The sequence below is a fragment of the Pelophylax lessonae genome, assembly GCF_965119305.1.
Source record: "Pelophylax lessonae genome assembly, chromosome: 8".
In the NCBI taxonomy this organism is placed as follows: Eukaryota; Metazoa; Chordata; class Amphibia; order Anura; family Ranidae; genus Pelophylax; species Pelophylax lessonae.
Genome location: NC_138775.1, coordinates 262029409 through 262044564, shown reverse-complemented (window position 1 = coordinate 262044564; position 15156 = coordinate 262029409). Strand labels below are relative to the sequence as shown.

Here is a 15156-nt window from a genome sequence, read left to right as displayed (position 1 = left end):
AGGTGTTTGGAGGCAGGCATTGGCATCTAACAAAAATGCTTGAAATCTGCCAAAAAAAGAAGCTCGTACTTTTTTGAGCTTCAGGCATTTTGCTTCAGGTGACAAAAGGTTCAGATATGAACAGGGGCCATTGAAATAAAAGGGATTTGGCTTGTTGGGCATTTTGAGACTTCAGAGATGAGCATTTTATGAGCTGAAAAACACTCAGGTGTGAACAGGGTCTTAACAATTCCCTATTCTGTCTACTGCCGGCCATACACGGTTCGAATCTCTGAACCGGCCAAGAATCAAACCTTAATGGACAGGCTGAATGTACCAAGTTGATCAATCTATCAACTTGGGTACAACAAGCCTGCCGGTTTCTCTTGCGATTATCACTGGCGGCTGCTATAAAATTCTTTCCTGATTCACCTGCCAGCACTGTCTGTCTTGATGGGGGATCGTGCAAATTACTTTCCTGCAACTCGTGGTTGCAAGAAAGAAATTTGCAATGTGTAATGGGCCATACACATTATAAGATTTTCTGAAGACTTTTTCCTTTAGACTTACCAAAACCATATAATATGAGGTCAAACCTAAACACTTTCAATTTGTATGCAGTCTGGCAGGCCCTTGCACTACATAGAAAAGGTAAATCTGAAGGAAATCTGACAACAAAAGTTGGATAGTGTGTATTAACCCTGCTCATTCGATAGTCTAGAGGCGTTTATTAAGCTCAGCGTTTAGAGCCAGAAAAAAAAGCTCTTTTGTTTTGCATTTTTGATTGTGTTCTTCTGGCAGAAAAAAATGCTAGACACTCCTGAACGCTAGTATAAAAAAACACTCAAAATTTGCAGTTTTTTTTTCTGCCTAGAGCCCTAAAATTAAAAAAAAAAAAAGTGATGGCTTCAGAAAAACTTAAAAGTGTATCTACAATTGAAACTATTTCTTTTTAAATATTGCCTATAATGTCCATAAGGTACTGTAGACTCTATCAAACTTTTTTAGTTCTTAGGCACAAGAGCTATACATATTGCACCGTCCCCATGAACCAAGTCATACTGCCTATTAAAGATATTGGTTATTGGGCATTTAACAGGGATTTGGCTGTCCCTTTTACTTTTTTATTATTCCATCATCTAGCAAACATTGAAAAATGTCTGGTTATAGCATGTAATTCCTCTCCATTCAATAACACTGTTCCAATATTATGTGTATTGTCTCATGTACTTTTACAAAATGTCAACTGTTATGCTATGTTAATGAAAACGAAATAATAATATTTATATGCTTAAAGCCTAAGTTCAGCAAGATAAAGAAAAACCCCAAAAAACAGAAAAATCAGCACAAGGGACATAACGTACAATTAATAGGATGTGTCCCTAGTGCTGATGGCTCTTCTTTTAGGTCACATGTGTCAAACACAAGGCCTCAGGGCTGAATCCGGCCCTCCAGGCCATTTCATGTGGCCCTCGCACCTCTCCTGCAGCTGCAGCATCCCCTTCATTGTTGCCCCCACCTTGTCTCAGCAGTCGGGAGCAGAGGGAAGGACAAAAATCCCCCACCAGATTCTGCACTTCTCCATGCAGCCACAGAGAGGCTTGTATTAACCCCCCCCTTTTACCGTCTCAGCAGTCCGCAACAGAGAGGAAGACAGATCTCCTCCTACAGATCCTGTGCCTCTCTGTGCAGCCGTAGCACCCTCTCCTCTCCACTTCCCCTGGTCTTAGCATTCAATGGACTAAAACCCTCCTCCAGACTCAGGTGCGCACTGTCATGTAAGGGAGGGTGAGGGACTCTTGACTTCTGATGGTGGAGAGGGGGGGGGGGTGCTCTAAACATCCAGTCTTACAGATACAACTGGCCCTTTGGGGGCGACCATAATGCTGATTCGGCCCATGATGAAATTTAGTTTGACACCCCTGTTTTAGGTAAAATCCACTTCTGTTCAACCCCCCAACTCACCTTCATCACCCTAATCTTTCGGTGCGGCTGGGGTTAATACAGTTGAGGGGCTGTCTCAGGATCTTATCAAGAGAGCAGTACTATGCCCTCCCTTTCCACCCAGCTGCTCCATTCATAGAAGCCATACTACAGCTTCTATGAATGAAACAGGATGAATGAAACAGGAACCTTTTAATCATCCACCCCCTCTATTCAAAGATTGGGTTTTATTCAAACAAGCTGTCCCTCAGCACTGACACCAACACTTTGCGTTTCCACAATAAATTCTTATTATTATTCTACAGGATTTATATAGCGCCAACAGTTTGCGCAGCGCTTTACAACATGAGGGCAGACAGTACGGTGATAATACAATTCAATACAGGAGGAATCAGGGGGCCCTGCAAAGTATTCTCTGACTTGACGAGGTGGAGAGGGGGGTTGATGATGTCACAATCTCCACCTTGTCCGATCAGAGAACACTTTGCATTTATTGAGTGTGTTCAGTGAGCAGCAGCAGCAGGCAGGGCCGGGACAAGGGGAAGACAGGAGGGGATGGGGGGGCGCCTTGACCCTAACCCTAAGGGAAGGGGGGGGCGCAGTTTGGCATCCTTGCCCTGGGCGCTGGATGACCTTGTCCCGGCACTGGCAGCAGGGCAGCCAGTTGGCACGGGTCATGGAAGCTAGTGGAAATCACTTTAGTAGCGTTGTTATTAAAGTGTTTTCCTGCTTCCACTGGAATCCCACAGATATGGCACACACAATTACATTGGTACCAGTGTAACTATTGCCATAGTGTAAAAGTTGCCTTTAAATATTTGGCTTTAACTCCTCTCCCTACTTTATCTCACACTTTATTAAAGAGGATCTTCAGTCTTAACAAAAAATAAATAAAAGAAAGCAGCTAAAAAAAGGACACTTACCTGTGCAAGGATCCAGCACCACACTCACCCAATCACCCAGCACTCACTCATGTTTACCAAGTGAAGCCAGCTGTGACTCCATGCAGCTTTACAGTGGCTTCCCACTGGACATGCGTTAGCCATGTTGCACTTTGTGAATGGTCCCACAGCCTTTTGGGACCTGTGACGTCTCCCAGAAGGTTGCGGTCAGGGAGGAGGAGGGGAAGAACTTCTGCTTCAATCGCCTAGGGCAGTGATGGTGAACCTTGGCACCCCAGATGTTTTGGAACTACATTTCCCATGATCCTCTTGCACTCTGCAGTGTAGTTGAGCATCATGGGAAATAAAGTTCCAAAACATCTGGGGTGCCAAGGTTCGCCATCACTGGCCTAGGGAGTTAGAGTGGAAGCGGGAGTTGGGTACCTGCTAAAAGTGGGTACCCAGTCCCCCCAAAAAAGCCTCCAAAAGTGAGAGAGGAGAAGGGAAGGAAGTGTTAAAATGGAACTTCCCTTTTAGGGTGAAGTTCTGCTTTAAATAAAGACAGAAAAATACACAATTAAACATTTACACATCATTTGTTTCCTTACGGAGTTGTGAAGCCTGTAATGTCTCTAAAGCAGAGGTCTCAAACTAGCGGCCCTCAAGCTGTTCCTAAACTACAAGTCCCATTATGCCTCTGCCTATGGGAGTAATGCTTGTTGTTCTGTCAGAATACCCCCACCTATCAGATTCTGCTCCTGGAAGTGACGTACAGACTAGAAAAACGTACTGCGCATGTGCCATGCGTTCCAATATGGCCGCTATGCATTCCAATAGATTTCCTAATGTGACAGAACACGAAGCAGAGGCATCTTCTTACACCCACGCAAGTCCTGAATTTGACATTTCTTTTAGCAGTAAACTCACATTATATACTGAATCACAGTATTACATTTGTATTATTATTGTATTCTAGTAAGTATAGCCAGAAACCTGCAGGTAGAAGGTGGGGACGGCCATCTTGGTACACCCCGCACTGCTCAGTGACAAACTGATTATATAGTGAAATAGACTATTTCACTCGGTCGCTATAAAATAGTCTATTTCAGTACAAGGTGAGTTTACTGCTAAAATGAATGTAAAATTCAAGACTTGTGTGGGTGTAAGAAGATGTCTGCCTCTGCTTCGTGTTCTGCCAGATTAGGAAACCTACTGAACGCTTAGCGGCCATATTTGAATGCATGGCGCATGCGCAGTTAGTTGTTTTAGTCCGTACGTCACTTCCGGTAGCAGAATCTGATAGATAGCGGTATTCTGACAGAACACTTGTAACTGTCAGACTTGCAATGCCTCATGGGAATTGTAGTTCTGCAAAAAGCTGGAGAACCACCAGTTTGAGGCCCCTATGTTAGAGCCATTACACACTAAAGGCTCGGTGGGGTTCTCCTATGTGAGTTAGTAACTAGGAGACTTGCATTGTCTATCTTGAGTTTTGACTTTGTGAAGCTTGTCCCATGTTAAATTTCCTCTACATCTCCATCCTGTTCTTGGTAAATAACGGTCATAGTCAACTGCGTTGTGCCAGCTATGATGTAAATGTATGGATGGAAAGAAGAAATATATGATATGATCAGATTTTATATTTTATGGAAATAATTCTTGCAGGACAGAACTGCTGGAATGTGGAGGGGACAGTGACTTTCTTGCTAAGCTCCACTGCATCCGTGAGGCCTTCCAGGTAAAATGGTATTTAAACCAGATATGTATGGGATGTGTTTGTGAAATTTAGAAGCTTGTTTAATTCCAACATCATCTGGAACTGGAGATTTGAATAGAATGAGGAATAATTAAGTGCTGTGTGTGTGTGTGTCCCTTAAGTCCCGGCTCACAGATATGCAATGTCAGACATCGCATGTGATTCACACCACACTGCTCTGCAAATTGTATGGCTAAATTTGCATCGCATTCGGACCAAAGCCGCACAGGACCCTTTTTTTGGTCCGCACCAGAATGGGATCACATGGGTGTTCACACCTATGCGATCCAGATTCCTGTCCAAATTGACAATTCGCACTGCCATGTTTTAACTGATCTGGGGGTGTCGTTAACTTTGTATGGACACCCACAGTGATTCGCATATGGCTGTGTGACCTGCCTGCCAGGCGAGTGCAATGCGGAAACCCGCAGTGGATTTGCAGGCTTCCCGTGTCGCATATGTGTGAACTGGCACTTTTCACTCGCTTCCGGTTTCATTGACACTGTAACAACCTGACCACAGGGTAGCACCAAGAGAGGAAGTCACAGATATCTCTTTGATGGGGACACAGAAAGAAGTATAACCTGAAAAATTGGTTATAATACTCTTGTTTCTGTATTTAAAAGAAACTTGAAATACAAGAACTGTCCCTGCTGACTTGTTCTAGAAGCTGCGTGCTCCAGGGCGGTCATCCTTATCCATGCTTCATTGTTGAGTGACTCGCCTGCTGGGAACAAGAATTCCAACCTGTGATATTTACATGCTTGTTGTAAGTCAGTGATTGAATGAGTAGGGAAACAGGGATGGGGATGACAGGCTTGGAGCACACAACATCCAAAAGAAAATATGCTCAGACTTAACTTTCAAAACGTGCCCTCCTGCGCTGCGGGGGGATCGATCCAGCTGGCCCCCAATGCTTCCATCTTTTCCTGGTGTTTTTTCCAGGTTCTGTGCTTTCAGTTGTTTGATAGTCTGGGACGCGATGACATCACATCACCGTGGCACAGATTGAGGCCGTAAATGTTCGCTGAGCTGTGTATGCGCAGCTCAGTGTACATGACCGCTATATTCACATAGATGATGAAAGACTGCACTCCAACTTGAAAATATTGACAATTTATTAATCAGTTGGTGACAGACAAACCTACAGAGACAGGAGACAAAAGTTAACGCGTTTCAAGAAATTGCATTGGCTTAGTCCTAACCAATTCATAACTTACAGAGACAGGAGACAAAGGTTAACGCGTTTCATGAAATTACATTCGCTTATTCATAACCAATTGATAATAATTGGTTATGACTAAGCAAATGCAATTTCGTGAAACGCGTTAACTTTTGTCTCCTGTCTCTGTAAGTTTGTCTGTCACCAACTGATACTAAATCATCAATATTTTCAAGTCGGAGTGCAGTCTTTTATTGTCTATGTGAATATTGTTGCCGGAGTTACGGATCTGACGTTCACCCGACTGCTGATGATCAGATTACATACACCTGAGCGGCTTTCTTACTCTGTGTGTTTTCTGTACATGACAGCTGACAGGCAGGGGAATGCATTTATGGCAGTAGAGACCAAGAGGGTCTCTTCTATCATAAATGCCTTGCCTGTTAGTACATTTTCAAAAAATTGCCTTTACTTCCACTTTAAACAGTGTGTTTTTAGTATCACTTTTAAGGATAAGCATTACAATCAGGCAACTAGCATCTTCAGGTCAGCAATATAATTGCAGCCCCATATTGCTTTTCATTTTCATGCATGCACACATACTGTCGTGTCATCTGATGGCTTTTTATAAAGAGTGAGTAATGATAACCATAATAATAAAGATCATCCAAGCCTGTCATGCAAATGTGTATAAATATTTAAAAAAAAAACAGACAGAAAAGAAAAATCTGTAATAATGTACTAATATGCTGTGCATCCTAGCACATTATGGCATTACTCACCTAGAAGAGTTTACTACCATTTTATTATACAGTATCTCCCAAAACTGAGTACACTCCTCACATTTTTTGTAACTATTTTGTTATATCTTTTCATGTGACAACACTAAGAGCCGGTTCACACTGAGGCGACACAACTCCTTACTACTTCGGGGGCGACTTGTGCAGTCCCGTGCACCACGACTTGGGAGCGGCTTGCAGGGACTTCATATAATGGAAGTCTATGCAAGTCGCTCCGAGGTCGCCCCGAAATAGTACAGGACCCTTTTTCTAAGTCGGAGCGACTTGTGTCGCTCCTATTAGAACGGGTCCTGTAGCGGTCAATGGACCGCGAGGGAGCGCGACTTGTCAGGCTGACCAAGTCGTCTGACAAGTCGCGCTAGTGTGAACCGACTCTGAAGAACTGTTATTTTGTTTATAAAGTTATTTTGAGGGGACAGAAAATGTACAATGTAAAGTAGTGAGTGTACAGCTTGTATAACAGTGTAAATTTGCTGTCCCCTCAAAATAACTCAACACATGCCCACTAACCAACCAAACACAAAGGGGGCGGGACATTACATGTAGATTGATGGAGGCTTAACCTCCCTCTTATTCTAAAACACAGTCTGGAGGGGCATGACACAGCCTGTGATTGGAAGAAATCCGTGGGCGTGGAAGAGGAGGGAGAGGGAGTAAGCTAGGTAACCAGGTTTTTTGAAGAACACCAAAAACAAATCCTATAGTGACTGAGTGAGTATGAACAGCATGTAATACAACATTTATTGATCGTTTTTTTTATGAGGTGGGTTTAGTGACACTTTAAAGCCAGTATGTGAAAAAGGGTGTAGCTAGTTAAGAGCAAACTCCATTTCTGCATACTTCGTCCAGATAGGAAAGTTTTAAAGGCTCGAAAATAGCATAGCAGCCTAGAAAGTAGCATATTTAGAAGGTGAGATTAGTAAATGAGGCCTCCATGTTTGTCTAAACACAGGTTCTCTTTACTAACGGCAAACCCTATGTGTAATACTTTAATATTAATAGATCAGTGCCCTGTCAGCTGAATTCTATCATAAAAGATATTTTAGGCTCAAGCATAGGCACACACTATAAGCCACTCAAATAATCGCTTTTAGTCATCTGTGAACTCCATAATAAAATTGAAAAATATCTCTCTTTTAGCAAGAAAATCACTTTTTTTTTTTCAGTCTGTGACATTATCAGATGCTCCTCGTAGTATTCTGCTATTTGGGTACAGGTAGGAGGATTAATTGTGGCCTGCTATGTATTTTCCCTGTATACCACAATTCTCGTAAAGCCACACTGTTTTAGAACTAGCATGGCCAGAGTGTGGGGGGGCTTTTATTTTGGCTGCAGCACCTTGGGGTCATAGCAGAACAGGGAACTCCCAATATAGGCGGTCCCCAGGTTACAAACAAGATAGGGATTGTAGGTTTGTTCTTAAGTCGAGTTTGTTTGTAAGTCAGAACAGGTACATTTTTTAAGTGTAGCCCCAGCCAAAAGAATAATGTTTAAGATTTTTGGATAGCATAGGGAAGGGTTAACACCCCTGTACCATTTGTTTTGCTGTCTCTACCCCTGTTCAGAAGATTTCACCTAATGTTTTGTCCCTATGACAATTGGATTTTGAGGAAACGAGGATTGGTGATAAAGCTTCAGTGGAGACACCTTTTTCCCATGAGAATTCTTACAGGAGTGAAATTCCCTTCCTAGGGGGAGATTTCCTCTCACTTCCTGTTGTCTTCCTCCGTTTGTAAGTAGGAGTTGTTTGTAAGTCGGATGTTTGTAACCCAGGGACCACCTGTACCACCGCTGCCTGTAACACCCACAAGCCATGTCACATGCGTGCTGATAACACCCCCTGGGGTCCAGAAGCTGGTGGAGTAGGTGTCTCTAACAACCAAACTAATGAGGAAAGGGCTTGATAATAGACATGTGCAGAACAAAAAAATCTGTTTTGTTTCCTTGGATTTGTTATTTACATAAATGTGTTTAGTTAAATTTGTTTTTGGGATTCAAATAGATTAAAATTTTCCAAATTCATTCGAAATAAACTCTATTCGACAGATTTGGGAAAATACAAATTGATTTGAATTGTGTTCGAATTTGAATCGAATTCCATTCGACTTTTGTGAGAATCGAATACCATTCGAAAATTAATTTATTCTATTTGAAATTCAATTTTGGAAGATGGTTCTATTCTTTTTATTCCATTCTATTTTATTGCGTTTTCTATTCTATTATTTTCTGTTCTTATAGAATTCAAATTTATTCTGTTCGAAATTCAAATTTCGCCAAAGGGTTATATTGTTCTTTCTATTCCATTCTATTGTTTATTCTATTCTATTATTTAATTTTCTATTCTATTTTATTCTGTTCAGAAATTCTAATTAGATTCAAAAACAATTCGAATTTGAATTTTGATTCAAAAATAATTAGAATTCCATTCAAAATTTTGTTTTATTGTTTTGGATTTATTTAATTTTGTTACTATTGTAATTCGGAAATTCGGATAAGTACAAATTTTTGAATAACAAAAAATGTGTCTGAATTTCACATCTACTATCAACTGTTATCTACTTGATAACACTGGATGTCATCCAAACAGAAAGTACCACAGCAGCCACAGGCTGCCACAACACTGCAGGTTATGAGCAGCCCAGCAGCAGAAATTTATAATTTCCTGTGAATGCATTTATTTAACAGGATATCTTTGACAGTTTATTATTTTTTTTTAAAGCTGAGGCTGGAGTTTAGTTTTTCATGCAGGCACCCAACGCTTGCCACTCGAAGAAGAAAATGTATGTTCCCTGGTTCTATACTGGCTTAGAATATTGTGATAATATTCCCACCGATCCTAGAAAGGACATTTCTGGCCAATAAGAATAAAGCAAAAACCTGTCTCTCTTCCTCTGCCACCTATAGAAACATGCCTACGCTGTGTCATGGTAAATCTCAGTTGGCCAAAGTCAAGTTCATTGGGAAAAGCATTGTGCTAGGCAAACTGGCTTGTAATGTGATTACCAAGTGAGATACCAATATGGCACAGAAGGGTGGCATTCCATTTCTATTTATATCTGGTCTGCCTGATTTTGGAAGGACATTGGCAGTCACCTTCTCATTTCTTCTTCTCTTTTCATTTTCAGATAATCCTTTCAAAAACCGACAACAGGAAGTTTTTGTTTGAAGCTGGTAGAAAAATTCTGTCTACGCTTATTGTCCGAGCAAAAAAGGTAAGTCCTTCTGTCTGTCTCTTGTTTCTGGGTTCAGTTGAGACTCGCTAGTCACCTAATTACATGGGAGGAATTTGTAATGAGCTGGAGAAAGAACATTGTTTAAGAACTGAAGGATAGGTAAGATCGCTGCTCTACCGCACAGACCTTCCGGAGCTGAAACCACTGGTGCTCTGACTCGAATGCCTCCACACAGGGCGGGTGCATGGATTTTTTACACCCTAGGCAAAACCTAATTTTGAGGCCCCTGACTCCACCCTCATTGCCTTGCCTATGTATACCCCACTTTTTTAATGACCATTTTGAGGGTGGAGTCGGTCACCACCTTGGTGAATCAAAAAAATAAAACTATTACAATTACTTTCACTTTTCTGTGGCTGTGAAGCAAAGCATTGTGGTCGCAGCCTGTGTACTACTCTCTCCAGCTGCATGTTTAGCATTCAGGTGGTAGATCAACCGTTTTTACTGCCCTTTTTCACCTGTGTGCAACAGACACAGTGATACATTACTGCTGCCTATGTTAACTGTATATACTGATCGCATATAGCACAGCTTCACTAAGTAACGCTATGGGCATGCTCAGAGAATGCACCACTGGCAGTACATACCCTGCCTCATTGCCATCCCCCATAATGTGCCTTCTTCAATATGATGACTAAGAGCAGGCACAGCCTGAGCATGGCCTCCCTGACACTGTACTGCTGGCAGACTGAAGAGATCACACTGACTGATGACAGACCCCCAGCTGTGGCATGCATAGCCCACTGCCTGGTTGTTTATGTTGTTTTAGCAGAGTGATGCTGCCCCTGGAGCCCTGCCCCCTCTCATGCAGGCCTCAGCAGTGTCCCACAGCCGCCATCATCCAAACACATTAAGCAAAGCCGCCAGCCACCCTGCCCTGTGCTGTCCTATCAGGCCTCCAGCCCCCGGCTATCCTGTACCTGCGGCTCGGTATTCTGCTACAGGCCATAGCCTCCACCGCCTCCACGTCCAGCAGCTCTATCACCCACACGGTTTGTCACCGAACAGCTTGCGTCACCTCCGCCACCAATCAACTCACAGAGCATGTCCGGAAATAGCAAATAGGCGAATGGCAGGAAGTGAGGGGTGCATCTGGGTGCAGGTAAGTACAGGATGCAGGCCAATGAGAGGCGCTGACCTGCGGTGCCCCAGACTGATGTGGGCTCTAGGCTGACGCCTATCTTGCCTATAGGTTGCGCCGGTCCTGCCTCCACACTCCTTGAAGCAATCCATACACCAAAATCAGGTCGATAACTCTGTGTCATTCGTGGATACAAATCTTTATTGGCTATGAAGTGAGGTACAGTCTCACCAAGCTTTACGTTCCTAAAGGCTATACATAATAAAGTGTTTGTAAAGCTTCAAGTTTTTTATTAAATAAGAAGATGTCATACTCACCTGCTCTGTGCAATGTTTTTTGCGCAGAGCAGCCTTGATCCTCTTCTTCTTGTGTCCTTCGCCAGCAAATCTGGCTCCTCCCCTCTGCCGAGTGTCCTCGTAGGAGGCTGCTTCCCATGGGGGCACTCATGCGTGCTTGATCCCAAGCCAGGATGTATCTATTCAGATACCCAGCCCCACCCCCTGCTCTCTACTGATGGTTTTGACTGACAGCAGCTTAGCCAATGGCTCCCACTGCTCTCAGCCAATGAGATAAAAGGGTATGGTGCTAGAATGTAGCCATCATCCCAAAAATTTAAACATAAAGATACCCTCTAAACCGCCAACAGGAGGAGGGACTATTATGGACTACCCAACAGTATAATCAATACAATAATATTAAAAGGTATCAATTTTATTTTATACAAAAAGATAAAAACATATGCGGATTAGATATAATGATTGCACAAACAGTTTATAATATGCCAATGACTGATCTTGGATTAGGAGGAAATGGCATTGACGCGTTTCAAAGTTTCTTTCTTCCTCAGGGGGTGCCAAATGGAAATATATATCATAAACTATAATTAGAAAATAGAGCACATTAATCTCAATATATATATATATATATATATATATATATATATATATAATCATATGTTCAGTACTGACCTAAATTTCCAAGAAGGTGTATAGCTACAAGTTGAACACTTTAAAAGCAATTCAGTGCCCTTGCGACAGCCCAGCAGAGGGGAGAATGCGGAAAGCCTGCCTGTCAGAGCCGGGAGATGGGGAGAGGAGCTGCTGCAGACGTGCACAGCACTGTACTGAGGTCGGGTTCAGGTGAATATTTAGGGGGGCTGAGGGGGAAACCCCTATTTAAAATGTTTTTTTTTTTACCTTAATGCAGAGAATGCGTTAAGGTAAAAAAAAACGTTTACTTTTAGACCCACTTTAAGTTCAGCAGTTTCTCCTGATATGTTTTTCGCTCAGAACTTTCACTAATTTTCTTGCCTGTCTCTGAACTCATTTTACGTTTTCAATAGCTTTATGACTTTGGCTGAAATTGAGGTTCCATGTACAGCAATACAACTTGGTATAGGTCCTAGGCTCTAACCTTTTCTCCCTATGCAAAACTAACAATCAATAAAAAAAAAAAAAAAAAAAACAAGAAGAACTTTCTTTAAATAGTAGCAGCTGAAAATAAATTCCATTACATTTTCTGTAGCTGGTAATGAAGAATAATTATTTTTTTTTTGCTTTTGTATCTCCTGAAGCTGGTTATCAGTTGATGGTAAGGGTACCCATGGATGTCAGAGCAAGTTTACAGGGAAAGTGTGTGTTAATTTCAATATAACCCTTAAACAGGAAAAATAAAATGACTAGTATTCTTTACAGAAACCAATCAGATTCAAATTTTATGCTTAGAATCCTAAAAAGTTTGAAGACTCCTATGATGAGATGATGCATTTCCTGGAGCAGCCAGAAACATGGGTACTTACAGAGACTGAGCTGTTCTCTCGGGGGGTAAGTACTACATCCTCTTCTGTGTTATATATAGGTAATTAAATAGAACTCTGTACATTTAGAAGTCTGCACATATAAAGTCCAGGCATGTCACAATATTAAAGTAACAGTACAAGATTTCAAAAATCTCACCTGTTATTATTAAAATTGAATTTTATACTTACCGTACCAGAAAAAAAATCTTTTCTTGAAGTCCATTGAAGAGCACAGGAAGTCTTTAACCTTCAGATTATACTTCCATCTACATGAGGATTGGACCCTGGCAAACAAAAATCTGCAAGCCAGTTTGAGATGATGCTTTCTACTACCAGCATGCCTCAGTTTTGTGGCAAAGCAGAACCAAGAGCAAGATCATAAACACAGAGGGATGGGACCTGTGCCCCTCAGCTGACTCAAAGAAAACGATTTTACATTTAGTGCAAAAAGTCTGGTTCATTGAGGGTCGCACAAAGTCTTTCACTTTTGGGTTATCCAAAAGCAGGCCAAATAAAGGGTGGGCAACACCACAAACAAACGCTAAGGGGGCCCAAGAAAAATACCAGAAAACTGGGGGCTGAAGGATCAGGATGCTTTAAGTCTTCAGGGAGGAATAGTTGGAAAAATTGGTGCAAAGGAAAGGTCTTTGCAGCCTTATGCGTTTTTAAATGACCCAAGATGGGAAACAGCACTGGTAGAAGCAACAGGCTGTTCCTCTATTTAGAGTGGTGTGCACTGCATCAGCTGAAATGGTCTCCTCTGAATCTGCTAAGGCCACTGGAAAATCAGATTTAGAATCTACAGGAAAGGATGTGGGAGCAAATTTGAGCTTTAACATTGTGCATGTCTGCAGTAAAAACCTCAGCTGAGAGGGGATTGGGTCCATCCACACCCAACGGAGCAAAATAGGATCCAAGGACATAACAGACTCAGCAGTGGATAACATGATTCCAAAGTACAAATGTTTGGTACAGTCAGTAGGCGCTGCAAGCCATTAGTAGATTGTGAGGGACTGCGCTCCCCTCTCCCCGGTATAGAGACCTGGGTAAACAATGTAATTAAGGCATAAAGGGTTAGACCCCTTTCACACATACGGACCGTTCATTTCATCAGTTCAGTCACGTAAAAATGTATCAGTTTTTCATCCGTTTTTCATCCGTTTTTCGTCCGTTTTACATCCGTTTTTTTTACATCCAATGCCAATGCAAAAACGGATGAAAAAGGGACCGTTTGTCCTTTTACATCTGTTTTTCGTCCGATCCATTTTTTTAACGGAAGAAAAATAGGGCTTTCATCTGTTATATTCATACGGATATTGACGGAAGTGGATGTAAATGGATGATCATCCGTTGTCGCCCGTTTTTCCATAGGAATGCATTGATGTCCGTTTTTCATCTGTCAGCGGATGGATGAAAAACGGACAAACGGTCCGTATGTGTGAAAGGGGCCTAAAGTATACATCTCCAGCCTTCCTCACCGTGAGAACACAATAATCAGTGTTGTCAGCTATAGCCCGATGGCAACAATCGTTTGAGATCGTTTGACCTGACAGGGTACTTGTACGACAGATCGACTTCTGTACAACCAGGGTACTCATATATGGATCCAAATGTGGCTGGTCCCTGCTAAACTGGGAGAATTCAAATCCATGTATGGCTGGCTTCAGTGCTTCCTGCCCTTAGGCTGCACTTTTAGTTTTAGATGGGGTAGAAAACAGGTTCTCTTTATTTTTCTCTTTTTTAGGACTATACATTTGCTTTAAACACATTTGTTTTTCTCTCTTAAGTAAAAGTTACAATTGTAAAAGAAAAAAAAAGTATTGTGAAATTCCACTAATGTGTTCAATGTGCCTGCAGGTGAGAAACATGAACTTCTATGACATTTTCCTGGACTTTATTGTGATAGATTCTTTAGAAGATCTGGAAAATCCACCCCTATCAATACAGAATGTTGTGAAAAACCGTTGGCTAAACTCCTCCTTCAAAGAAACAGTGAGTAGTTACCAAATTTAGGAGCACGTCATTGGTGTCTGCAAATAATCACTGATAGCGGCATTGCCTGGCCAAGTAAGGAAGTCACGATGGAGATAAAAAGAGATAAGAAGCTTTCATATCGCCTTTGTGGTTTGCTTGGTCCTAACACTGAGCTGTCAGCACATAGGCTGCTGTTCAGTGGTTGTAGCTCTGCATTTAGGAGCTCATTAGGGCATGGGATTCAGAAGGCAATGCTTGCAGCAGATGCAGTGCAAGGTGCTGAATACCCATCCAAACATTTGCTGCCTAAAGTAAATGTGAAACCTGAACTAGTTGACATTTAGTTTGGTAAAGTCTTGTGTGCCATAAACATTTGCCAGGCTTTTCTTTTTTTTTTTTTATAAAACACTGTTTTCACCTTTTTTCCATCCTCCTTTACTAGGGGTGGCCCAAGACATCGTGCTGCCTGGGTCCAAGAATTAAATATTGTCCCCCATCCCCCCAAAAAAATAAAATAAATCACGCCCACCAAAATACTCCCCGCATCC

At 41.9% G+C, this 15156-nt stretch overlaps 1 protein-coding gene across 2 annotated transcripts in view; it reads left to right on the top strand.

The window, feature by feature from the left end:
- MIGA1 (mitoguardin 1) overlaps nt 1-15156 on the top strand; it is a 130155-nt gene that overhangs the window by 89021 nt on the left and 25978 nt on the right. For both annotated transcript variants that reach the window (XM_082265326.1, XM_082265325.1), the window contains 4 exons: nt 4470-4542; nt 9648-9734; nt 12561-12659; nt 14492-14626. In XM_082265326.1, coding sequence (XP_082121452.1) covers nt 4470-4542; nt 9648-9734; nt 12561-12659; nt 14492-14626 — 394 coding nt within the window. The remainder of the gene's footprint in view (nt 1-4469; nt 4543-9647; nt 9735-12560; nt 12660-14491; nt 14627-15156) is intronic.